The sequence below is a fragment of the Erithacus rubecula genome (assembly GCF_903797595.1).
Source record: "Erithacus rubecula genome assembly, chromosome: 3".
Taxonomy (NCBI): Eukaryota; Metazoa; Chordata; class Aves; order Passeriformes; family Muscicapidae; genus Erithacus; species Erithacus rubecula.
Genome location: NC_136689.1, coordinates 141,182,028 through 141,209,026, shown reverse-complemented (window position 1 = coordinate 141,209,026; position 26,999 = coordinate 141,182,028). Strand labels below are relative to the sequence as shown.

General features: G+C 40.8%; 1 protein-coding gene across 4 annotated transcripts in view; it reads right to left on the bottom strand.

Moving 5' to 3' along the window:
* The window catches only part of AGO2 (argonaute RISC catalytic component 2), a 56,656-nt gene that overhangs the window by 12,344 nt on the left and 17,313 nt on the right, over nt 1-26,999 (bottom strand). Inside the window, exons 3-17 of one of the 4 annotated variants that reach the window (XM_079299809.1) lie at nt 23,548-23,668; nt 17,745-17,926; nt 15,672-15,808; nt 15,411-15,545; nt 14,177-14,264; nt 13,361-13,508; nt 13,051-13,170; nt 12,793-12,915; nt 11,076-11,209; nt 8,605-8,789; nt 6,630-6,789; nt 3,588-3,678; nt 2,364-2,558; nt 1,076-1,210; nt 189-290 (exon numbers count right to left, since the gene is read on the bottom strand). In XM_079299809.1, the coding sequence (XP_079155935.1) occupies nt 189-290; nt 1,076-1,210; nt 2,364-2,558; nt 3,588-3,678; nt 6,630-6,789; nt 8,605-8,789; nt 11,076-11,209; nt 12,793-12,915; nt 13,051-13,170; nt 13,361-13,508; nt 14,177-14,264; nt 15,411-15,545; nt 15,672-15,808; nt 17,745-17,926; nt 23,548-23,668 (2,056 nt within the window). Of the gene's footprint in view, nt 1-188; nt 291-1,075; nt 1,211-2,363; nt 2,559-3,587; nt 3,679-6,629; nt 6,790-8,604; nt 8,790-11,075; nt 11,210-12,792; nt 12,916-13,050; nt 13,171-13,360; nt 13,509-14,176; nt 14,265-15,410; nt 15,546-15,671; nt 15,809-17,744; nt 17,939-23,547; nt 23,669-26,999 lie in introns of all 4 variants that reach the window. The other 3 variants (XM_079299807.1, XM_079299808.1, XM_079299810.1) reach the window with 3 other exon arrangements.

Sequence of the window (26,999 nt, the reverse complement as noted above, 5' to 3'; positions counted from 1 at the left end):
TCAAATGAATTCCTTCCCTTTTTTTGATAGGACTGTGTTTCTCAAACTTTCACCTCTGAAATTAAATGATCATACTGAAATACACTTTCATCTTGAAAACCTCAGATCTGACAAAAAGCCATCAGTAACACAGCTTTAGTACAATCATTAACAGTTAAGAAGTTATTATGCCACATCAAATGTCCTACCTGAATCCCAGCATGACTACACAGGTAGAAGTCAAACTCTGAGGGGTGGGTGATTTTTGTGTCCACTGTGGTACCAGCTGGAATGTTTCCACTTTTTCCAACCTGTGTAAACAGGAAGTGCAAAGACACTAAGGTACAACACAAAAGGTTTGGTTTTTTTTTCTTTCCAGCAGTACAGCCAGGAAAACAAACACAAGAAAAAGATATATATATATAAAGCAAAAAGTGAAGAAAGAATGTGTAAAACTGAAATTTTGTTCCAAGTGAAAAATTTGGAGTGTCTCTACTATGGAGAAAGAAAAAGAGACATGCTGCAAAATCTTCTTAGAAATTACCTAAAAAGATTTATTTTTCTGAATAATGTAAAAAGAAGTTCCCACAACTGATTTGTCAAATCTTTGTTCTTTTCACCTTCCACTCCAGGACAGGAGTAACTTTTCCTGTTCCTACCTGCAAGGGGACAATCCTTCCTTATCAAACAGGTCACCTCTGCCCTCAAATTCAAAGCAGAACGTTGAAATACTCTTTACTTTCAAACAATTTAACATCTGTAATCACAGCATTTATTAATTTATCAACCACTTCATGTCAGCTTTGGGAGTTACTAATTAGTACCTGGAAGCCTAGTGGGCTCCAAGTGCCCCACAGAGAAGCCTGACAGAAGGAAAAAGAACATGGAAAGCTCAATCTGTGAGCAGAGCTTTGCCATGAGGAACTCTCCATCCTCAGCAACAGCTCCATTCCTGCACTTGGGGAGTCTCCTCTTCACACAGAAAGTACCAAAATGAGCTGGGGCAGTGTGATCTCCACCCACAAAGTACCACAAATGAACAGTAACTGGTGACTTGGCTGCCTGCTGGATGTTTGGGGGTCCCAATCAAACGTACCCGTTCGTTTTTATCTGTGCAGAAGAGTCTGGTGTGGTGCCTCTTCTGCACCACTATAAATGTGATGCCAGGCTGATAATCCTTCTCCAGTTTAATGCAAGCCTCCCTGATAGCCAGCAGCTCGTGGTGGAGAACCTGAGCCACACACAGAGAGAGGGGTGATCAACATGAACCATTGCCATCATACAAATCACTCTTTATTTGCCTACAGATTCCTTTTACTTATCCACAGATAATTTATCATGTTCCTTCTTGCACTGTCACTCAGAGTAACAAAATGTCAAAGCTCTCAGAACCAAACCTTAATTTCTTCCCCTGATAAGGGAAAACTGTATCAGCAATTTCCTGAGCCAGCAGAGAGTTACTTCCACATTTGTTCAGCTCCAAGCACAAGGACTAATAACCTGCATGTCAAAACCTTTCTAACTACCAAATATAAATGCACATTTAATTAGGCTGCTGAATAGAACAGACTGATTATTTTTTAGACTAGAACAAGGGATAAAATCAGAAGAGCTCAGCTGCTCTTTGCCAGCTTTGTGCAGTCCCATGCAGGACTACAGACATCAATAATAACAAAAGTGGAACAAATCAAAAAGCAATAATTTGGGGAATGTGGGTTAATTATACATGAAAAAAAAAAAAAAAACAGTGAAAACTAAAAGGAGGATATACCAAAAATTCATACAAGGATAATTTTATCAATTCAAGTTTAGCAAGTGACTTTTCCTCTTTTCCCCCAGGATTTTGAAAAGTTGACTCAATCTGTATCTTTTATTTACATACATAAATACTGGAAAGAAAAGTGTATATAAATGTCTTTAAAATATATAGAAAAGTATTTCATAAAATATGGTACTAGTGAGCAAACAAAATAAATATTACAAAGTATCTGATGAGATTTATCAGGAATAAAAATGACCGAAAATCCAGTATTTATTAATCCTTGTTTAAAAAAAAAATTATTTTTCTTTATTGCCCAAGTTCTATGGGATACAGTCTGACTAAACAGGAAGCAGATATGGAACATAACCTGAGTGCTAAAACTACACTTTTCACTTGTAATTCTGTAAGGGGAAATATTTTAAAGGGGAAAAGTATTTTCAAAAACACATGTAAATTTGGAAACACTTCTCCTGCCTGCTTGGTTCGAATCCAACAAATTTCTTGAGGGAAGAAATGTTGAGGTTCTACTTCTTATAACTCCAACCACATAAAGATGGAATTACAAAATTTCCTTTACTACCACAAAATTACACCATCAGAATTTCAAGCAGACAAATCTCACCTGTTGGAACTGGCCCTCAGAAACCCCATCCCTGTAGAAGATGATGCGAGTTGGTTTGAATCTCGTGGATTTGTAGAATTGGATCAGCAGCTCCCTGACCATGGCAGCCAAATCCTGGATGATTTCCTGGCGGTGCTGCTGCACCCGCACGGTGGCACAGTAACGGTTGGGATGGGCATCCATGCTTCCCACAACCTGGGGAGAAATGCTCAGCATCAAACCTGACAGCCCTTTCACATCAGATAACTGCACTGTCTCTAATGGTATCTTGAACACTGAGTGATTGGCTTGGCAAAGATGCATTTGAAATTAAAATGTGCTTGGAAAAACAGCTCTGGGTTTAGTGCACCTGTGGCAGCACACCCCGCTGGAAAGAAAAGAATTTGTTTGAAATCTAAAAGACTCATTTTCTGTTTGCACCTACAGGCACTTAAAAACTCAAATACAGTTTGGAGCACTGATACCATGAAACCATGACAATAGTTCAGAGTGCAGCACAGGACACCAAGCCTGTTTTTTGGATCCATCAAACTGAAATGGTGATGGACCACAGAAATATCCAAACTCTTCATCAAGGGAAGGGATTTTTCTGTTAATGAAATGTTAACATCCATATCCCATATAAGTGGCATGGAACTTAAAAGTAAACAAAAAGACCTAAAGAAGTGAGCACATCTCCACCTGGTCTTCCCTGGACACACAGGTGTAACCTTTTAAAACATACATAATATCACCAAAGATCTTAATTATTAAACACTCCTGAGCAGCCACTACAGGTGTTTGACATTGTATTTAAGAAGTACATTTCCAAGAGGTTACTGCACATTTTGTGTTTCCTGGAAGCTTGAGTCCTCAGAAACCACAGCTGATCCAGCCTAGCTCCCTATCAGCAACAAAGCAATTCTGAACATTTCTAAGTGCTGAAGAAGCAGATTTAAACGTGCACCAGCTCATTATCAGGCTGCTGATAAATATCAGCTCCCAGAAAAGCTCCTCTGTGTACCAGCAACTCAGGCATTTTACAAGCTAATACACACATTTAAGTAATTAGCATCAGAGCAAGCTCTCTGAAGTTTCAATAAATTCCTGCAGAAAAATAATTTATAATGCTATAATTAGGCAATCAGAAGCAATGGACCACAAAAGGATTGAAAGCAATAAAATGCATTAGAGCTGAGCAGCAGGAGGGAGCTGGGGTGGAAGACCAGGACACAATTTACTCACTGCAGCAATGGAAGGCTTTTTCCCATCCCCAGCTGGTGGGTGAGTTACATCTGCACCAAGGAATATGACAGGCTGCTGGAATACTGGGGGTCTGGCAAAGAGAAGGGAAATTTGTAAAAGCAGCAAGATTTATGCTTAATAAAGCACATTAAAACTCAAATAAACAGCACTCTGTACTCCTGAAGTGAACTCATCAACAACTGGCATTTGAACAGAGTTTGTCACTTGTCCTGTGGCAGTAATTAAAAATTCTGATTAATGTTCTCATGCTAAATACTTAGGCAGATTTTTAAAACATGGCTAATTGTTGCTCTTAATTAAAAATTAGTTAAAAAATATATCTAGGTTTTTTTCTAACTTTAAGAATTGCAGTTTTTATCCACTGGACCAATGGAAGGAGTAAAAGTTGATCCCTTAATAACAAATGGCATCTGAGAAAATTAAAGGATTGTGCACATATACAGTTGCTACAAAGAAAAATATTTTTCCAAATAAAAAACAGTCTCAGTAAGGAAGTCCATAAATAGCAGGTATCAAAGTTACTATTTACAGAGTAGATTTTTTTTTTAATTATCTTGAAAAATTTTAAACAAATCTTTAGGTTAAGATATTAAATCACTGCACCAAGAGAGGAACACCAAAAGCACTACAACACAAGTTCTAAACTTCAACTCTATTCCTTAGTAAAACAATTTCAAACAGGAAGTCTTGGACCACTGTAATTTCTTTGTGGGTGTGTGCAGGAATGATTTAATGGTTATGGAGATAAATTTATCTGTATGCAGACATTCTTTAAAAGAAATGGGAAGGTAATGTTGGGGCTTAGGCTTTTTTGTTTTTTTTTTTTTCTTTTTTTTTTCTCAGGGAATTTTCTTACCATTTGCTGCCTAAGAGATGATGAATGGAGAATGGACTGTACTTAAGAGAAAAAAACCACAATTGGGTGTCTTGGAATTGTGTCGATTTTTTTGTTGCTGTTTGGGTTTTGTTATTGTTGTTTGTTTGTCTACACACACACACACACATATATATATATATATATATATATTCTAGTAAAAAAACTGTTATTCTTTTATCCACATCTTTGCCTGAAAGCCCCAAAGTTGCAATAATTTGGAGGGTAGGGGGGATCATGTTTTCCATTGCAGGGAGATTCCCATCTTCCTTGGCTAACACCATGTGGCTAAATGGCTGTGGCTACATTTTTCCCATTTGTCCTTATCTAAGCATGGATCCTATGACTAAGGCCACTGTGGCTGTTACCCAGTTTGCACAACAGGTCAATAAGGTGAGCAATTCCTGCATTTTAAACTTCTCTGCAACGTGGACACATGGCTGCCCAGCTATCACAGACTAAGTTCATGTCTCTGGGGTTTCATTAATAATGGTGGTCATTGTGAGAAAGCAATAGATGGGGCAGTTTTTCCACAATCCTTCAGCCATTTCTCTGGATGCACCCCACCACCTTTCAAAGGGTTCAAAATTTTCTCTAGATGTTGACAGCATACAATGGCTAGCATTGCTGATAGGCCTCATCTATTTAGAGATAAGGTAGGACTGTCCTGAGTAAGCACCCTGACATCTGCCCCAGAGACCAGGCACAGTGCCAGGAGCAGGGAGCAGTGCCCCACAGCCTGACCCTGCCCCACTGCCTGACCCTGCCCCACAGCCTGACCCTGCCCCATAGCCTGACCCTGCCCCACAGCCTGACCCTGCCCCACAGCCTGACCCTGCCCCACTGCCTGACCCTGCCCCACAGCCTGACCCTGCCCCACAGCCTGACCCTGCCCCACAGCCTGACCCTGCCCCACAGCCTGACCCTGCCCCACAGCCTGACCCTGCCCCACAGCCTGACCCTGCCCCACAGCCTGACCCTGCCCCACAGTCTGACCCTGCCCCACAGCCAGACCCTGCCCCATAGCCTGACCCTGCCCCACAGCCTGACCCTGCCCCACAGCCTGACCCTGCCCCACTGCCAGACCCTGCCCCATAGCCTGACCCTGCCCCACAGCCTGACCCTGCCCCACAGCCAGACCCTGCCCCACAGCCAGACCCTGCCCCACTGCCTGACCCTGCCCCACTGCCTGACCCTGCCCCACAGCCTGACCCTGCCCCACTGCCTGACCCTGCCCCACTGCCTGACCCTGCCCCACAGCCAGACCCTGCCCCACTGCCTGACCCTGCCCCACTGCCTGACCCTGCCCCACTGCCTGACCCTGCCCCACAGCCAGACCCTGCCCCACTGCCTGACCCTGCCCCACTGCCTGACCCTGCCCCACAGCCCATCTCAGAATGAACCACCCACTGCCATGGGGGTATGGGAGGAGACAGGCCAGGTGCTCAGGGAATAATCTTCCTCAGCTGGTGGGAAGCCCTCTCTGTCCCTGCCTCAAAGAGAGAAACTCTGCTGGTGCAGCCCTGGAACCCAGAGACATTACAGCCACCCAGGTCCCAGCTGAACCATCCTTGACCCAGGACACAGGGTGTTTGTGAGGGAGCCAGGGCCCTTTCTTCTCTGGGAGCAGCTTGTAATGAATGTTAGAGAGAGGATTTTTCACAGAGAGAGAATGCAGGATCACCATCACAGAATGCCCTGGAAGACCACCAAGGAAAGGGATCCAACAGCTGAGATGTGGCAGTACTGGAGGTACTTTCTGGGAGGGATGGACAGCACAGTAACAACCCTGACAAGGTCAGGTGCACAGGGAAAATGGAGCATCATTGTTCTAGGTAGTTTCTGTTTTCTGAAAACTCATGGAAAAAGATTATAGATCTTTCATTCTAGTTATAGTTGTGTACTTCAGTGGTCAGATCATTAAAACAATACTTTTATTCTAAATTTCAACAGAATCAAGTATTCCTCTCCTGTCTTTATAACCTAACTTTTACAGGACTATTTATTAGAAGCCAAAAGAGAGTTTGTCTGAAGAATCACTTCAGCTACAGTGCTATGGCTGCAGATAAAAGCTCCCAGTTATCTCAGCATGACTCACATTCTCTTTGGAATACAATAACCTCTCCCCCTTTGAAAGATGAACTTACCTTCCCTGTGGCAGTAGAATGTTATTTACACCTCCTAACTTGACATTTATTTTTAAGCAAAGGTTGGACAGAGTTTGTGGTGTTGTTCTTTGGACATTTTTCATCTGCACACACTGAGTGGCCATTCCCAGCACCGTGTCACCGACGCGCTTCACCTCCGCTAAGAAGGAGAAAAACAAAAAGAAAAAGATTTGCAAATTGCAAATCAAACAATGGAAGATATTTGAATTCAGTGCAAATTAATCACAGCTGGAGTTCTAGCAAAGTGGTGCTCAAGCTTAAAGGAAAACAATGAAATCTACCCCCCAAACCCACCCAGACTCCAGAACCTCCCCCAGGTTCTGCTCTGCTCCCCCTGAGTTCTAAATGCAATAACTAAAGGCACTGCTGGCTTATATTAACTAAGAATTTTTAAATTAGTTCTTATTTTACAATTCTAGCATTGTATCATCAACTTTGGCTAATGATGTGGGCAATGTGGGCAATATTAGGATACTGAGTACTTGTTGCATTATTAACCACTAGAATAGTAACACATCCCAACAGTAAAGTGCTGAGCAATATTCAGCCAAGCCAAGTTTATCAGTTCTTCATTGCAAGTTTATTTAGCAGACAATGGTCCATAAAAACTCCAAGAACTCATTAATTCCAAAGGTTAAATCAAATCCCATTGTTAATAACAAAATTTAGACTTCAAGGCTTTCAGCAACCCACATACTCTTACACTCAGGGAAGAAATTTAGGCTCCAAGACTAGCTCAGAGAAGATGAAACACCCTTTTTGGCAACAGGAGAGGGAAAGAGCAGAGTGGGAAGAGGAGAAATGACAAGACTTTGGGTCTAGGAAATGCAGGGTATGAAAGAGCATAGGGAGAAAACAGGGAGAGATGATTAGAGGGACAGAAATAACTGTAATTAAAGATAATGACAAGGAAAGAAGAGGAGAGCAGCACCACATCCTCTCATTGGTTAAGTAGAGGAAAAGAACTCCCTTTTAATGCCAAACAAGGAAAGTAAAAATGTCATTTTGCACCCAATTTCTATTGTACAAATTAGAGACAAGCCACTTCCTCTGCAGGCTGAATTCAAAGGGGGAAAAAAAGTACTATTTCCTTAAGGTTCCTTGCTTAATCTCTTTTCATCTTGTAAGAGATGGTATTAAAGTTGGAAAATTATTTTGTGCTATATTAAAATGGTGAGGGATGGAGAAGGCAAATCTGCAGCTGCTTGGTAGATCTGGTCCATCAGAGAAGAGTCCATGTAGCTATGGGAGAAAAACAGTGGCTGCTCTCCAGCTGGGCAAGGGAAGTGAAAAAATGAGGGAAAAGGAAGGAGGCAGGACAGGAAAACAAGCAGTCCTGCCTATAGGAAGAGCTGAGAAGTGCATGGTTTACATAAAACGTTTTAAAACCCATCTGTGTATGTCATGTAAATCACACTGATTGTCACTGTTTCCAAAAAACAGTTTAGTTTGTTGAATTTTCACTTTCTGTGTACCTGTATCCTTGTAACCCAAGTTTAAAAATTTAAACAATTAGAAAAATAGACAAATCTCTTTCACTCAACATTTTTTGCCAAAGGGAGACTGTGTCAGTAAGCAAAGATGTTCTAAAAGCTACAGAGTTCTGGAAGTCTTGAAATTTTCAGCACACAAATTTCATCAAGCATATTATAATCCACTGCCTATCAATGTCAATCTCACCAAAGCCCTGTGCTGGCTTTCTCACAACCTGAATCTCAAATGCAACCATCAGGGAAAATGGGGAAATGTAAATTAAAAGCAGAAAACATCCTGAAAATAATTAACTCTTAATACTATACATCATGCAGCACAAGAAAAATAGCAAAATTCATTTACAGCCCATCCCCTAACTGGAATTCATAGAGTTAAACCAACCATTAAACCTCTCTCCTTTGGACAGCTGACAAAGAACACACAAAACTGTGAGTGAAATGCACCATTTCCACTCACTGACCATAGACTGGTGTTTTTCCTGGCAAAATGACCACGACAAGCTGCAGCCCAGTGTAAGTGTTCTTGAGGTGTCTGAACATGGGCTCCACGCTGTCGGCTCCCTGGGCGTATTTGCAGAAGCAGGGCTGCCCCTGGATTGGCATCCCAGCATCCCTGGAAATCTTCCTCAGCTGCTCTGTGAAGGACCTGGGGATGCACATAAATGCATTGCATTATCAGAGAGTAAAAGCACATCTTGAGTTTTGGTATTATTTTTATTGGAACAATCCATAAAAACTTTGTTAAACTTGCAAAGCTGCGCTGTCCAAAAATCTGGGAATTTAATCCCAGGTGCATCTTTAATTGACAATGCTTGTGTAGTCACTGAAAAGACAGGAAATGTGCTGTATATATAACATCATTGACAAAAAAAACCCACCTCATTTCCAAAGCAAATTCTACATTATTTCTCTGGGAAATACATAATAAAATACTTTTTTGCAAAAATATTGCAACAATGACAATTTGGCATAGCCTGCTCTAACATAATTCCATCTGTTACCACTACAGAAAGTTCTTCCCTTTTTTCTTCATGATGAAAACAACCAACAGAAATTACCAACAATTGTCTCAGTGAATTGCTTTAGCATCCATAATAATGCACAATTCCATAGATACCAGAGAAAATCCTGGAGGTGAAAGCAAACCACCTCCTAGGCTGATGAAAAAAAAAAAGGCACCCTTTGATGGAAATGGTCAGACATAGAGACAGCCTCATTTCTTCAGAGGCTTCCACTTGTGAGCCTTTTAAGCTCACTGATAAAAACCCTTTTTATTAAGTTGGAGAGAGTGTCCCCCCCACCCCAGTTGTCTAAAACATTGCTCATCTTCACCACAGGGTGACAGGATGCCACTGACTGAGAGGGTGTGAACATTTAGCTTTTTCCAAACCTGTTGTTAACTTGCATGAATCATAACAGCCTGTGAGCTTCAGCCCTGCAGCCTGAGGCTCCTTGCAGAGAATGGATATTTCCTCTGGAAAAACAAGCACTCACTACAGTACAGTCAGTGGCAGAACATCTCCCCATCCCTGGGAGTGTTCAAGGCCAGGCTGGATGAGGCTTGCAGCAGCCTGGGATAGGGGAAGGTGTCTCTTCCCATGGCATAGGGATGGAATAAGATGATCTTTGAGGTCCTTCCAACTCAAACCCTTCTGTGATTTCAACATTCAAGTACAAAGCAATACAGGGTTTGAGCCTTTAAACGTCCATCTGGAAGTACAGGACTATGAGGAAGGTTCTCCCTCTGTTCCCAAGAGGTAAAACAGGATGACTTTGAAGACTTTTAGAGCATTTGAAGGTGCTTACTCTGTTAAGTCAGCAGCATTCAAGTACCAGCTTGCTCAACAAGATAGAAAGGGATTCAGATCTTTTCCTGGCATGAAGCAATGTCCTTTCATGATAAACACAAACTGATTCTACACCATCCAAATAATTTTATTCTGGCTCATTATGTTGAAGACTTCTGCCTATTTCTCAAAACTGAGTAACTTGGCTTACACAGCATTTCCACTAGAAAGGAAAGGAAAGTTCTCTGGCAGCCCAGTTCTGGACATGTGCCTGAAGAGAACAAGTTCCTCCCCTCCTCACACAATGAGCAGTAAAAAAGATTCCCACTTCTTGCTCATCACTTGCTAGGGAAAATCTCCTAAGCTGTTTGGCAAATCACCTGAAGGAACAGTGCCATGGCAATGCCACTGGTGTGAGCAATCTCTGCATTGCAATCACCTCCCAGAGAGCAGCTGAGTCACTGCCAGCACAGGTCCACAGGCTGCACTTGTCCATGGCAGAAGGGAAAGCAGCTGCATGTGGAAGGAGGGTCAGACACTGATCTGGGGCTGCACACCTTCCCTGAGCCAATGGCAGATGTCACTGTAACAACAGTCTTTGAACAATCATGTCCCAACCAAAGATGGAGAAACCAAATCCAAAAGTTTCATTCAAACACTTAAAATCAATAGAACAACCAGTCCTACTCATCTGGCAAATACAGCAATTTGCACATTCTAGAAACTCTATAGACAAAAAGGTTTTGGACAAAACATTTCCTTTTAAAGAAATTCTGCATGAATAAATCTACTCCATCTAACCAGGAAAGGAACCCAAGAGAACACACATGTTAGCTGTCACTCTTGAGAAACACTTAGTGATAAACACCCATCATTACATCACTTCAGTTATCTTAAACTCTGTCCTGAGGCCTCACTGGTCAGAAACCTGCCAGAGAGAATAAATTGCTTTTGTTAAGTCTGATTTGGAGGATTTCCTGATGCTGGCATTGAAATCAGACTGGCATCATTCAAAACACAGAGACAGAAGATTTATTGCTGTATGATAAACAATTCAACCAAAAATAAGCTCTTAATAAAAGTGAAATCATGAGGTTTGCATCCATAATAGATGATAAAATCACCACCTTACACAACACACTTACTTAAGATGAACTTCAGTGCACTGGCGCTGGGGAGCAAAGCAGGCAATTGCCCAAACCTTGATTTCAATTCCAGTGTGAAATTGCTTATTCCTCATGTCCCAGACACCTTGCACTGGTGTAGCAATTGCTTTATTCTGGAAGTAGAAGGCAAAAATTAAAAATTAATGCAAAACTTGATTGATGCTAAACAAAAATTAGCTCTGCTTCTATTTCCCTCTAACTGGCAGGTGATTTATACTCTCAGGTCATTTTCTCCCCTGTACAAACATCCATCCTATTTTAATAATTATTTTATCACTGTAGCAAGACATTTTCTTAGCCAGGTGAAAAATAATGCTCACATTGTTCATTTTTATTGCTGATCATTGCCTTTGGGTGTATTTATTTATATATGGCAAGTAAGATTCATGCTTGGTATGGAATGTGAACAAGTACAGTGAATTTACAACTGCTCAGTGAACTTTCCAGGGGAAATTTACCTCAAGTACTATGAATATTTTACACATCACTAAACAGAGGCAAATAATGGTTCAATGTCACATACAACTCCAGAAAAAATGTGAACAAGCTGAGAAAGGTGATCAGTTATTCAACTTGGACCTGCTCAACACTTTTATTTCCCCCATCAAGGAGATATTAGTAGGATGGATTATCCAGAGTAATAAAGCAGCTAAAGTAATTTTGGTGATGTTAATTACCTTAATAAATACTGATAGATGCTTTAGACAAGTTACCATGATGTCTTCCTTCTCTCCTAGCAGCAACAACTAAAGTTTCTGGGCATTTTTCCAATCACACACATGAATTTGATAATGGATTTTGGAGAGTTATGACTTTCCAAAATAGCTCATGAAAGCAGTCCCCTAATCAGGGTCAGGCCTGGGGTACCTTAACCTGCCAGTGAAGGGAGGTTTGAGCTAATTTGCCTGAGTCATCTGAAGGTTTTGAGGCAAAAAATCCAAGACCCTCTCCCATTGTGGGCTTGGAGGCACCAGTCTGCTGTGCACAGGGACAGAATTATATTCAGCTGGCAATGCATGATCTGAGGAGGTTCATCAAAGGCCTCCACAAATGAAGTTATCCCAGCTACTACAGCTTTCATCTTGCAACATGTCCCAGTATATAACTGATGGAAAATCCTGTTTCTCAAGCTTTTTTTAAGAGGTATCAAAGGAGAAAGATTATGTCAGAAATGCTACCTGAAAAGCCATTGCAAAATAAAAACCTTTGGGTAAATATTACAAACAGGAAGAGATGGATTTGGGGAAAAACATGTTGATGGAGTTGACACCTCAAGACAGCTGCCCTAAACACAGCTGCTCCACCCAGAATATTCAAAACCAACCAAAAGTTCAGGAATAATTCAGCCCATTTTCAAATATAATATGAATAATATAATTCAAATATAATTGAAATGATCCTTGTTCTTCTCCATACACATTTATTTGAACCACTCTTTGCAGGCTGCTTCTTGAAGCACACAATGAAAGAGTGGTTGAGGCAAAAAAAGGCATTTATAACCCAGCTTTACTTTTAGAAATAAAACAGCAATTGAGAGAGATGCAAGTTGGCCAATATCTTTAAGGACTTTGAGAACCTAAATTTAAATTCTGAACAATACAGCCCTGACAGCTCTCTCATTGCACATAACACATTTAATTTAAAATAACCAGATTACAGAGGCCATCACAGACTGCACAGAACCCACTGGACATACCCTGCCTCCATAGAGGATTGAGGGAGGCTGTAGCACTCTGCCAGTCACATCTGTCATTTCATCCTTGACCATTATCCCAAACTCTCGGACGTAAGGGTCGGTGTTAAAACTTGCACTCCGCATCTGCAATGATAAAAATGTACAAAACCAAGCTCAGAAAAATGTGTAAAACCAAGCAGTGCACAAACACATCAGTCAGTACCTGCTCAGCAAAATGAAGCCCATTCCTACATTCCCCACATTTGACACAGCACTCACCAATTTGCTGATCTCTTCCTGCCTGTCCGGGGCTGATCTGGCAGTGGCTCGAATCATAGTGGAAGTTTGATTGTCAGTGAGTTTCTTTATGCATCTTTGTCCTGCCACTATGTTGCACACCTGAAATTTCCCCACAGAAAGAAAGTTAAATACAGTCCAACTGCTTTTTTGGTTCATGTTTTTTTTTTTTTTTTCCCCCACTGAATTTCACTACAGAATTTCTCAGAATCTGGCTGCTCAGAAAACAGCTTGCCAATATTTGAATCTTTTTTCCCCCAGGCCCAAAATACAGAATTCTGAGTTTACTTGCCTCCAGAGGAAGGTATGTGTGTTTCTGCTCCTGTCCAACTTGTAAACATGGAAGGTGAGGGTAACGTAAAACTAATTTATGCCTGTCCTTAAAATACTGAGCTACAGTGCATTCAACTGTTTGTCCATTCTCCTGCTGAAGTGGGAATCTGTTGGAAAGCAAATATGGAAAGTAGCTATTATTTAATGCAAAATACTTCCCCCACAGTTCCTCAGTACACTTTTTGGCACAAGTTAAGCTTATTGAAGGAGGATGAAACAAAGCCCAAATGATAAAATACCAGACTCAGATACTCAGTTATCTTCTTGTAAAAAGATGGTATCAGTTTTGTTCCTTATATTATTTCCCTAAAAATCTCCATATTCAAGTTATCTGCAAATCTCTAGTTGGTAGTTAAAAAGAAATAGTTTTTTTTCCAGAGGAAAAAGATATTGCAAATAAGCAACATCAGGAGGCTGATCCCAACTGGAAGTACTTTTCTATTCTAGTTGTGGGAAACAGGCTACAAACAGGACACCCTGTCCTTCCAATTTTAAAGAAATCCATAAATGACAGAAAAAAAAAGTGCACCAAACAAAAAAAACCCTCCCAGATCTAAAACACTGCAATTGGTTCAAATGCCCTGATAATCATTATAGCATAAAAATAGAACAAAAAGCACAGCAAAATTGGGCAAATACTTTGAGGTATATTTAAGGGTATTAACCAAAAAAAAGCCTCATTTTTCAAGGTAACTTTTCCCACCTCAGTAAGTCAGGCAAGATATTTTTCCAGCCTGAGATCAAACATATGATTAAAAACAGAAAAATACTTTACGTTTGGTGACTTGCTGGTCGTCTGGTGACATTGCACACTCTGTACTTCCTTTTCATTTGTCCACAGTGTGTTATCTCCACCTTCAGACCTAAAAAATGGACAGCACAAATCACCATTTCCCCAAAACCAAGGTATCAGCCCTAAACTGCTGCATGACACCAGTTAAACAGTACAATAAAACCATTCTATTCAGCCCCAAAGGGTAGCCCTGACAAAACTCAAAAAGCAATTTACAGTCTTAAAATTCAAAGTTCAACATAGAATTTCAGAGACAAGATGAAATCCCAAAGCCCCCAAAACTCACACATGATGCTCAGCACATTCTGAAAATTCCAGTTCTGTACCTCTAAGGAAACCCAGGATGGGGAAAGGACAAAAAGGTCACACAAGCTCCTTGAAACAAAACCCCTTATTTATATTTTCTGTCTAAACATACAGGGTCTGTAAGACCTCCAACTTGCAGCCAGCCTGAGCAAATGAACTGAGTGTGTGTGTGGAATGGAATCCCCAAACAGCCTCTAGAGGAGCTCATGGGAAAAAGGCCAGGGTGAAGCCATTTGGTGCCTGATTATTCTTTCAAAACATCCACAACCAATGCAAACTCAGGATTTATTTATGCTTTACTTGCTAACTTCTAGTTGGGCAAAGATAATTTTGTTGATGTTTTTTTGGAAGGTGCAGAATGGATTTATGGATTTATTCTTTTTTAAGTTGCTTGCTTTCTACCAAGAGTATCAGGAAGAAAGGATCTCCATTATGCAGAAGAAGCCTTCAGTGAACAAAACCACTAAGATTTCTTCCTCCTGTTCTCTTTGATTCAGTCACTACACACTTTTATTTATTTACTATAGTTATATATTTTTTTTTTATTATTATGTTATTTACTTCCAGGAGAGTATATGCAGGACAAATGCCTAAGTATGCAAAAACACACTGCTAAATTATCAGTAAAATCTGAAATATGAAAAACCTGACAGCAGTAATTGGAAAAAATTAAGGTTGGGTAATTAAAAAAAAACATGAAATCTCAGTCTCTGTAAACATTTATGAATCATCAGATCAGGAACTGGAATATTTTTGTATGAAACTGGGATTGGCACTATTGAAAGATTTAAAAAGCAAAAATTATGAAATGTTGGTCTCCCAATAAGGCAACTGCTGTAGAAAATATTTAAAACACATAGTGGTAACATATCAGACAGAAAAAACCAGCTATATATAATTTCTTTATTACCTTTTATTTCTTTGGTAAACTTTACCCTTTGGGAATCTGTCAGAGGTTTTTGTTGTTCTTCAATACTTTTGAAGTCCAGAACTTCACAGACAAACTCAATAACTGGCTGTGCTTTGTAAAATGCAGTTGCAGACACTGCAGAAATAAACATTAATGGTGTGTTACAACAATACAGAGGAAACTCTTAGGAAACCAAAAAAACGGAAATAAGATTTTGCCTTTCCATCAAGGAGCAAGAAGAAACAAGAAAATATTTCCTACCATCAATATTTAACATCATTTTCCATAATGAAGGTCTGACTGACTGATGGAAGCCAAACCAAACTTCTCTGCCACCACCCAAAGGATTTGAGCACCCTTCTGATGCTGTGAAGAAAGATCTCCCCACAGGAGTATACCTGCAAGAAAGCAAATAAATTCACATCAGAAAACTAAAGCACAAATTGCAATAAAGCCCTAACTAGTGCAAATTCCTTTTCACAAGGCTCAGGTTACACCTCTCAAAATCCAGCTTGTTACACTAAAAATTGACTACTACTCAAGTTTGAATTTATCTTCAGTATGTTCCTTAATATAACTACTAATTAAAAAAAAAAAAAACAAAAGGCATAAATAACTTGTTATTTGCATTCTATAAAACTTCAGCTGTGCCTCTGTAAGAAAATAATTAAAACTCTCTGCTAGTAAAACACCAATGTAACAATCTCTTCCCATACTCTGAATTATAGACATCATGTGAGGGCAAAGAACTGATCAAAATAAAATATTTCTGATCCATCTTTAATCTTGATAATTAAGTACTGTAAACTTAATAGCAAACAAATCATATCCAGAGCCAGTGTGTCCTCTGAACAAAGCTATCTGACATTCTGGGCTGTTTACTGTGCTGTAAAATCTGATTAAAGTAATTTTACTTGTTTTTTATCCTAAATTTAAGGATAAAGTCACAATACTATAAGGCTATTTGAAGTAATTTACATATATTTAACTCATATTAGCTGTTTAGAGCTTTGATATGGGAAAGTTAAGCCCTATTAAACTTTGTTCTCTGCTTTCTAATTGAATATAATTTGCACTTTGCACAGTGGTCTTAAGTGACTTGTGTCATGGAAACAGAATTAAGCCCAGTATCTCTTGGGTATGACTGAAAATGCTGCAGGTCCCACTTGAAAAACAAACAAATAATTTTCAAGTTTTTCTTTCCTATTAAAATAGCCACACAGGAAGATATTAACATCCCCCTAGCCCTGTAACATTTATACAAATTGGCAATAAATATCTGTCCAAAGACTCACAGGAACAGAGTAAGAAGCTGATTTAAATCCACCCTTCCACATCTACCAACTTCCAAGCACTTCCCACTTGGGGAGAGCCTCCTTCTCCAGGGCTACAGAGGAAAGAGGGAGGTGGCAGAGCCTCCCTGAGCTGAGAGCACACAAACATGGTGTGTTGGGTTGATGTGGCCAGAAATGTGTATTCTATCACCATCTGTGGCACAAACTTTCTGCTAATGGGGCATCTTCAAGACAAGGTGAAGCAATCATCTTTACCTTTTCCACAACCCATTCTCCCTCCCTCCAGGGAGATATCATCTGCTGCTGGCCCATTGAGTCCCACTGTGTGACTGATAAAATTCCATCATCCCACTGGGAGATGCTCCAGCCAGGGGAGGAGCCAAGCCTTTCCTACCTAGAGAAAAACTGAGATTTTGGACAGAAAGATACCTTCTTTCCACTGGATTCCAGAGGAAAGCTGAACCTTTCCACATCATCCCTGGACCTTTGGAAGAAAATTGCACCTTCCACAGGAGCACTGCTCCAGCTGAATCACATCTGCCACTGCAGGAGGATGCAGCCACCATTGAATGAGACTGTGCCACCACCCTGACTGACTGACAGGGTGTCAGGCTGGATTCTGACTCTGTCAGTGATCTGGGGATTGTTCATTGTAATACTGTATTTCTGGTTTTTTTTTTCTAGTAAAGAACTGTTATTCCTAATTCCCATAACTTTGCCTGAGAGCCCCTTAATTTCAAAATTATAATAATTTGGAGGGAGGGGGTTTACATTCTCCATTTCAAAGAGAAGCTTCTGCCTTTACTGGCAATACCTGTCCTTCACACCAGCACACACAGGGCCAGAGTGAGGCCTCTGGGGAAGGGCTCTGTGCCCAGGCTGAGGCTCTGGATTCCCCCAAGGAGCAGGACAGCACTGATGGCCACTGGCCTGAGCCTGCCACTGCCACACAGCCACAGCTGTGCCTGGGCTATGGCAGCACACGCTGCTCAAAGAGCCACCAAGCCACACCTAAAGCACCCCCAGGGCTTCCCCTCACCTCATGGAAGGCAAGTGCCTCATCACCACATCCAGGGCCTGGATGGTCTCAAACGGGACACTCGGCAGCCGGCCGGAGAGAGCATCGTGTAGAGCCTGCAAACTCACACAGGACATCCACTTGATGGCCACCTTAAATATCCTGTCCTTCCCTTCTCCTGGCAGTGTGACCTCCAGCTCCACCTGCAACAATGCCAAACAACAAAACAAGATGATTCTTTCCATTGAAAGGGGGGAAATCAGGGGGACAATGGATTCCTCTGAACAGCGCCACGAAGCAGGGAGGAGGCAAAAAGTAAAAATGAAGCAACAGCATGAAAGAGGAGCAGCCTCTTTGTACAGCTCATCTTCCCAAGGGGGTATTTCAGAAGTGCCTCCCAGCTGGCACCTATCTCCTCTGAGGCAACACTGGAATTTGGAGACACTTGTATCAACGGGGAGGTCTCGGCAAAGATCCCACAACCTGATTTCAGATCCCTAACACACCCAGTGCATCGCTGCTCCTGTCAGCTCCTGCGTGCCCAAAATACAGCATGGGCTGTCACCACCTGCCAAGAGTCATGAATTTCTGCTATTTGCTCTCAAGAGTACCAGATTGCTTTACACATTATTGCTGCAGACAGTTCAAACAAGAGAAGAAAGGAGCTTTAAAAGAGGGGGAAAAAATCAGCAATCACCCAAACAAAACAAAAACCCACAAAAGCCACCATGCCAAAATTCTTAAAGCGAGAAGAGAAAGAATAAACTACAACTCCCAAGTACCAGTGATGGTACCCAGGCAGGAAACTGTCACTTCTTTGCTGTGTTATGCCCTACTTTAAATTTTTTGTCTGAAAAACAGTGGCAAACTACATTGTGGTAAATTACTGCAGCCAATTACTGTAATTACTTGTAATGCTAATTTCTCCCCTTTCTTAAAACAAAGGAAGTCTGAGCACCAAAGTTTTTAAGCCGACTAAAATTAAGGATTGTCTGAAATGATCAGGAGGTCTGGGAGTGACTACAAGAAATAACAAGATCAAAGTATCCTTTGTGTTGGATACAAACAAAACTCTGCATTTCACCCTGCTAGGAAGCTTGCAATTTAAATACAGAAGGCATCCACTTAACAGGCAAACTGTAATTAGCAAAAATAATAGGTGGATAACAGCAAACTAATATTTGCCAGCATCTGGTCTCCTACAACAATTTGCTTCTTTGGTCCAAAATTAGGAAGGAAATATAAAATACAAGTAAGAAGCCCTTCCTGTCTGCCCCCCAAAAATGACCTGACCATCTACAGCAGGCACAGAGAATTAACATTACAGCTGAATCTCTCCTCCAGCACAAAGACCATTCCCCAGGGAGACTCGAGCAGAGGAAGGAGCTGCACAGCTGTGGGACAGCCATGGGAACTGAGTCTAATCTTGGGGTCACTGCTGTGAGCCTGGCCAGCTCAACCCTGCTGAAAGCTGGGCAAAGAAAGGGACAGTTCTTCAGCTCACACAGGCTGGAAGCTTTCCATGTAGTATTTTTTCCACCACATCATCAAAAAGTCCTCAACTTGCCTCTCATTTACAGCAGATGGAAGATGTCTGTCACACCTGACCTGCATTTTCCTTTAAATCTCTCCTCCAAATCAAGTTTCACCATTCCTGCTTGAGCAACCTGGTCCAGTGGAAGGTGGCCCAGCCCATGGCAGGGGCTTGGAACAGGATGGCCTTTAAGGTCCCTTCCCACCCCAACCACTCTATACTGATTCCCAATACTGGTAATACACAATTCATCTGATTATTAAACATTTTGGTGTCCTTAATTTAAACAAAAAACAAAAACCAAAAAAACAAAACCTTTTTTTTTTTTTTCTCCTTTCCTGGTATCAATTTACAAAACTCCTTTACCATGATGAAAGAGAGATGAAGAGGAACCTGTGCTGCAGTACCCTCCTCCCTGGTGGAAATAAAAAGTCTGGGATTGAAAATTTTCTATTTCAGGTGCCCAAGTGCAAATACCAGTAAAAGCAGAGCTGTGACTGATGAATTTGGCCTAAAACAGTTTTTGTTGTTGGGTCCAAATGAGTTAGGAGTCACTGCTAAAATAAGCAAGATAACTTTCCATCCCACATCCAAAAGTTCACATATACTTTTAGGCACTGCTAATCAGAATTTTTCCTCTCTCAGTAATACTTTATTTATCTCACTCTGTACTTTTGAGGACAAATAAACACACTCATGTTTGGCAAAGTAAGCAAAATATGAAAAAATTAGGACAAAGTAGTTTTAGATGGGAATTTTATTGTTAGGGATAAATCCTAAAGCAAAATGTAAGATTTGTTTTATTCTCTATCCCCCAATTAAAAAAAAAATGCTTACAATGTCAGAATGCTACCTGGTTGACCCATTGCTAAATTGCAAGAGAGTTGAAAATTTTTCAGGTAAGGGAGCTAAATGAAAGGGATTTTACTCTCAGATGTCAAAAATCATTAAGCCTGTATAAAAATTTCAAAGCTATTAAAAAGCATGGGTCTTGAAGCTGATGTGGTCTGAATGACTCACACAAATCAGCATTATTACTGTTAAAACAAAAAAAAAAACAAAAAAAAAAAGATTAAACCTGACCATGTGTTTCTGAGGAATTCTTAATATTTCTTCTCCATAAAATAAATGCAACATCACATGATTATTTTATCATGCTCTGAGCATACAATGTACCTTTTCTCTATTAATCCAAGAGCTTTTCCTTCCCAGGGATTCAGAGGAAAACAGATTAACAACAAATTATGGATGCAGGAAGGAGCTCTGCTTCTGTCACATGTGCAATACTTCAGAAAGACCAAGTCAGAGGAGCAAATTTGTGGCCACACATAGGATTTCATTTTCCTTCTAGAAAGCAGGATTTCTCTATCAAACTGCTGCTCTGTTCATTCATAACTACTGTTTTTCCAATAAAAGACTAATGAAGATGTATAGGTTAAGATTCAAGAGCTGATGTATCTTGCTAGATGAGAAAACTTCCAAGTTCAGGTAAAATTAAATTCCAGCTTTTAACTGCAGAAGGATATTTTAGGGAAATGCACAAGTAAAGCAGGAACTGAATACAAAGCTGCTGTTAGGTGACTTGGGTTTACTGTGTAGAACCTACAATGAAAGAGACTTTTAATATCTTCCTACCTTGACATTGTCCTAAACACTTCTTTCTTCTCAATGTGTATAAGTAAAAACTAAGAAAATATCATGTTAATATTTACATATTCCATATTTGTTCTAAAAAGTTTAAAAAATGAAGAAATTAAAGAGTGAAAATAAGGCACACTAAGGAAGGAATGAAAACAGATTTGATAACCACAAATGCCAAGCAGAAAAGTATTTATATAGAAGAAAAAGTTATAAAAGAAGCAGAGCTGCCAGCAAGCACAAAAAAACCCAAACAAAACCAAGCCCAGAACAACCACTACCAAGAAGAGATGAGGACAGATTACATTAATTAACTTAAAAGAACAACAAGAGGGGGAAATATCCTTGGCAATTTGGTGTCAGCCCTTGTTGAGCATCAGTTTTTCCACTACCAATGCATATTGCAAGTCATTTAAGATCTTCCACATAGATTAAACATTTTATGTTCATTAATCTTTCCAATATGATCCTAAATGTAATCAGATGTGCAGTAAACTTGCTACATTTGTTATGCACAGAACAGTCAGGAAAAAAACAAAAAAAAAACCCACCAAGTAAACCTAATCTAATTATGCTGGAGGAAAGTCCTAATACCTACAAGCTTTATAGTGGTTTAAATCATGCTTAAACTAATTTAGCACCATGTAAAAATTTCCTTCATTAAGCTAAATTTCCCCCTGTCTGATTTAAAACAGCTAAAGATTTATCTCTACTAGCTCTTTCCTCCAGGGTAATGTTAATATATGTAGAGCAGAACAAGTGACAAAGCCCTATAACCATAGGAAACAGGGGAAAAATAGGAGTTTATTAAAGTGAGCCTAGATGTGAACCACAGATGAAACCACCTGAAACTACCTCGTGCCAAACTCCACCACAAAGACTCTGCTCAGTGACCATCCACTCCAAATGCTGACTGCTCTGGCAAGACTGGGATTGGATGAGATGATTTCTTGGATGAGATGTTCCTTCTGTGCCTGCTGACAAAACAGGACTTTTAAAAGCCCCCACACACTAAAATACACATGGTAAAACTGAAGTCTAGGGACAGTGTGGCAGCAGGAAATGCTATTGATGCCCCAATTTCTCTGTGTCTGTGCAAATGAACACAGTAACCACACCTAGGAAAAGGCTGACCTGGAAGATCTGTCCCACTCAAAATGGTTATCAGAGCAAGGAGGGTCAACTTGTTTCTCATAAAGTCTTGTTAGATCTGAGGATGAATTTGATCCCTGTTTATCATGTATAGATAAAGCATTTTTTATTTACCTTTACTTATTAAATGCAGAACTTCATACTTGTCATAAGGTATATTTTTATTTATCCATAATTTGTAAATTATTATAAAGCAACTCTGCATACATCCAGAGTTGCTCAAACTCCTAAGAGACTCTCATCACCTATCCTTCCACCTTTGCAGTCTTGTGTGTCAAACCTGTAGGAACTGGAATATTGTACAAGAAAGTAAGGAGAGAAAAAACACTAAAACTTTTAATAATTCCTTTATAGTTTTCCCAGACGTTACCTTATCAGTTAATGAAAAGTGATTAACACTGGAGTAGAGACTGACCTTTACTGCATGGCATTCACTTAAAGAGACTGGGAGGAAATAAAAATTACACATGTGAGATTAAGAGCTTGATTCAGGTAGAACTATTAACCACATCAAGCACTGCACAGGCATCCAGTGAGACAGCAAACGACAGCCTGAACTACTCTATAGCTGATGAATTCCAGTGGTTCCCAGTTTCCACATTTCTCTGTCTTTCTCCTCCCTACTTATGTTTTATTTTTGTCTACTTAACTTGTAATCAGCTCCTAGGAGATAGAACAATCCTCTCCTGCAGCTGTGCACCCCCAGCAGAAGGGGAATACTGCAATTCCAACAGGAATGACCGTACCCTCCCTCAGGGACTCACCTGAACAAAAAATAGGCACAGAAAATTCAATCTGGTATTAGATCACAGATGCACAGGCCAAACTATTTTCTAGGGCTTGTGTGCTAGCATGTTCCAACAGAGTCCCTTCCATTCCAGCAGTCAATGGCACAGGAGCAGCCACAGCAGAGCCCAAAGAGTCACCGCCCCACCGGGAGCTGGCAGCACAACCCCAGCCCTCCCCAGCTGCCCCAGGGCAGAGACTGCAGGTCTTAACCTGTGCAGAGTCAATTAATTTGGCTCTCAGTCATGAAGGATTAGGGAGGAGAGGTTCCAACACAGGCAACAGAGAGATGGAGGAGCTTCTTTCAGCTACTGATAGTGAGAGTAAGCTTCAAGTGGGCTTTGATGAGATTAGTGAGGTGACACAGCAGCTTCTTGCTGCCCAGAGCAGTATTTTCCCTGCTCTCTCTCACACTCAACTGTGCTCTCACTTTCTACCTAGTGCCACTCTGGAGATTGTCTGCTGTCTGGGGCAGCTGATCCAGCTCCCTAAAGTGGGAAGAAAGAGAGGGAGGAATGAAGGGATATAGAACAGGAAGTGACCACTGGGATAGCAACAAGCTCACACTTGTGTCCTGGCAAAGCACACCCTGAACAGAGTGGCAATAACAGAGACATCTATTCCAGAAACAGAAAATCAGTTTCTATTAGTCATTAGAAATATTCTGCAAATACCATGTTAAAATATCTAGAAATTTTTCTATTCAAAACTTACTTTATCTCTCCCAATGGGAAGTGGCATAGCTGTATAAAGGTTTTTTCTTCCATCAAACACTGGTTTGCGATCCCCAAAAATCTGGGTTTTAAAGTGCTGAACCATATGCTCCACTATTTCTCTGAAAATGCAAAAAGATTAAGTTAATCCAACTTTTTACTTGGAATGTTAAGTAGCAGATGAGTACTAACACTAACACTTACCAACAGAGGCATTAGACAAATGAAAGAGTTGTCCACTCCTGCCTGCTAAAGGCAAGATTTGTTTGACTGATCTGAACTAAAAGCAACCTTTTCACAGACTAAACTGATCTTGAAACTGCTATTTTTAGGGGGTTTTTTTCAGATTTAAACTTTCCTTCCTCTTCTGTGACCTGCTGGAAGTGGTGAAGTGAAAGCTTGTGCTCTCTCAAGCTCAAACAAGAGGTGAATGGTAGAACCTGGGGATTCAGCTCCCCTGTCCTACAGCCCTTTCTGCAGAGGACCCTGGACCAAAAGATCAGCAGCCTGAGAAGCTTTCAAAAATATCATTATCCCAACCTATAGCCCCAATGTGTCTTTCACACACACAACAAAACTGGGTATGTGCATTCAGTGGATCTGTGAATATTGAAAGTACACATACATTTAAGAGAAGCTGGAATTAGGTTCCATTTTTGTATTAATGGGGAAACTACTCCCATAACTCTTGTCAAACCAGTGTTTACACATCCAAAGCAGTCAATGAGAGGTCACCTGGAATAATAACACTCTGATGCCAAAGGTCTTTTGGTCCCAATGTCCCAGAGAGACATCCTTAAGTCTACCTCTAATACTCAAAATCCATCAGCAGGCTGCAATCTTAACACAGAGTCAGGGACAAAAGGGTATTAAGAGGTTAAAAAAGACACAGAAAGGAAACCAGTGCTCCTCCAGCTCTGCTGACAACCACCAGCTCACAGATGCTGCAGGGGGCTGCTCATGCACCCTGACTTGGCAAGGTAGTTAACCCAGCACACATGTGGGCACTACACTGCTGAAAATCTGAGAGGAAACCAAACTCATTCAAGAAAATAAATAAGACTGTTTTAATTAGCAATTTATTTGCTGTGTCCCAGGGTTTATCTTAAAATAAGATGTGGCCACTGAAAGAAACTCTGACCTCCTGCAAAGCATGAATCAATCCTGACCCAGTAACATCTGCCTCAGCTCTGCATTGTCTGACTGAACACAGATGTCACTGTGAGGGTGGGAGGAAGGAGGTGTTTGTCAGCCTTGAGTTTAAGATTGAGAATTGGAAACCCCAGTCTCTTCCTGAGCACGTTCTTCCGATTGTAAACTGCTTAATATAAAAAAATGAACATTTCCACTTAATGTTTTCAAGCTTCAAAACACATCCACAATTAGCAGTGGTGCTTCTCAGCTGTGGGTGGAGGTATTTTAATGAAAAGTAAGTTATTTTCTCCATGCAGAGCTAAAAGAAGAGTTATTTACCACTTCACTAACTTCAGCCCTTTGGGACGACTGCTCTACCAAGCTCATGCAAGCTCACCAAGAACCCTGGGCTGGCAACTGCAGGCAGAGTTCATCTTACACAAATCCTCAAAAATTAAATTGAGAGGACACCCACAGTGCAGAACCAAACTCACACTGCCCACTCTGACTGTCCAAAGAGATCTGGCCTTTCTGCCACATGTACAGAAGAGTAGCCAGACTGTATTAATTCAGGATCATCTTGTCCCAGCTGTGTGTTTTCCAGTTCTGCTCCAGCTCATGTCTCAGTGTGGAACTTGCATGTACAGTGGATACACCCTCTAGTGGGGTCTTCAGGGTCACACTACAAGCTGGAGTAAAACTGAAGAACAAAGCTGACACAGATGAGGGAGCAGAGCAAAAAATAAAATCTCCTCTCTCCTCTATAACTTCTCTAGAGGTTATATCATATAAAGCAATGACAAAAACTACTTACTATACACATGTGAATTATATAACCAAAATACTAGAAACCTGCAAGCCAGCAGAAAAAAAACATAATTCAGAGTTGGATTACATGCATCCTGCATTATATAGTGTGTGTACATATATATATATATTTATATACATGTGTATGTATTTGCACACACAGCAATACATGTACAGACATAGGACCACAAGGTCACAGCTCACAAAAACCCACGTGCAAGTGAGTACAGATACATCTACAGAATAGAGCAGTAAGCACTCAAAAGAAATAAAAAACACTTCAGTATGTGAACCCAAACTGTACTCTTACTGCACTGAGAAACATCCACCACACCACTGCTGAATGCATCTATGGTATCTCTGCCTACTGCAAAAGGCATTTCATCTGTGTAGATCTGTACCTGCTCCCATCACCACAAAAAGAGTGACTAACCTGACCAAGCAAAGCATTAGCTAGCACTGGAGAAGAACTTGCTACTGAATAGAATCTGCCTTTCCAGTGAGAAAAACTGCTTTAGGTTTTGTGGCAAGCACCCCCACACTGGACTGTGAGGGAAGTGCTCACACAGAAACCACACATGAGCTGTGCAGCACTTGGCTCCCAGAGGAGCTGCAGAGACAACCTGGATCAGCCAGCAGCAGCTGGCAGAGCTGGAGGGGTGGCTGGGACTGCAGTTAAGGAAAGCACAGCTCCCCTTATGAAAAAAGTGACTGCTCAAAGTGCTCTGCAGTGCTGCAATGCAGGAAGAGCATCTCAGTGAAATCAGCAGAGTTCAGCTCCATTCACGTAACAATGGTGTTTGCTTTTAAAATTAACCTCAGCTTTTGACTTGCTGAAAAATTAAACTTATAATAGATCACCATAAAAAGAAAAAAAGAAACTGAGCAGCAAAGCACAGTGATGCTGCTTTGTGAAAACAGTATCATTACCAACTCCTCAGTGTCACAACAGAGAATGCCCTCAGGTTTATTAACTCACTTTAGGAAAACCGTGGCTTTCGGGTGGCTTTTTTGACTCCACACTGTTTATTTTCATGACTGCATATTCTACCCATGTGACCTTTTTTAACAAGGAAAGGCTTTGCTCTTGAATATATAAACAGGCCACTCCAATTGTCTACAGTCAAGGTGTAGTTATGATGATGACACTTGTGGTTTCCAGTTGGTGCCAAGTCTCATTCTCAAGTTTCACTTTTGGCAATGCCGCTCCTTTTTCAAGTCAATGGAGTTGCACACTCTAACAGGGCACAGATGCCAAATGCAATACCTGGCTGCTTCCTTCCCTGGACAGCTGCTCTGTGTTTTCACCTTGCTTTCTGTTCCAGGAGCATAGTTTTCCCTTATATAGAATCCAGTGATGAAGGATAATTTCCTACCTGCTTTAGTAACTCCTTAATCCTCTCTCACAAACAAACGGGTTTTGCCTCCTCTTGTGAGTAGGGAAAGGTGGGAAAACAAGCTGGGAACACCAGCTCCCTGCTGAAGACCTTCAGCAATTACACTCCAATCTTT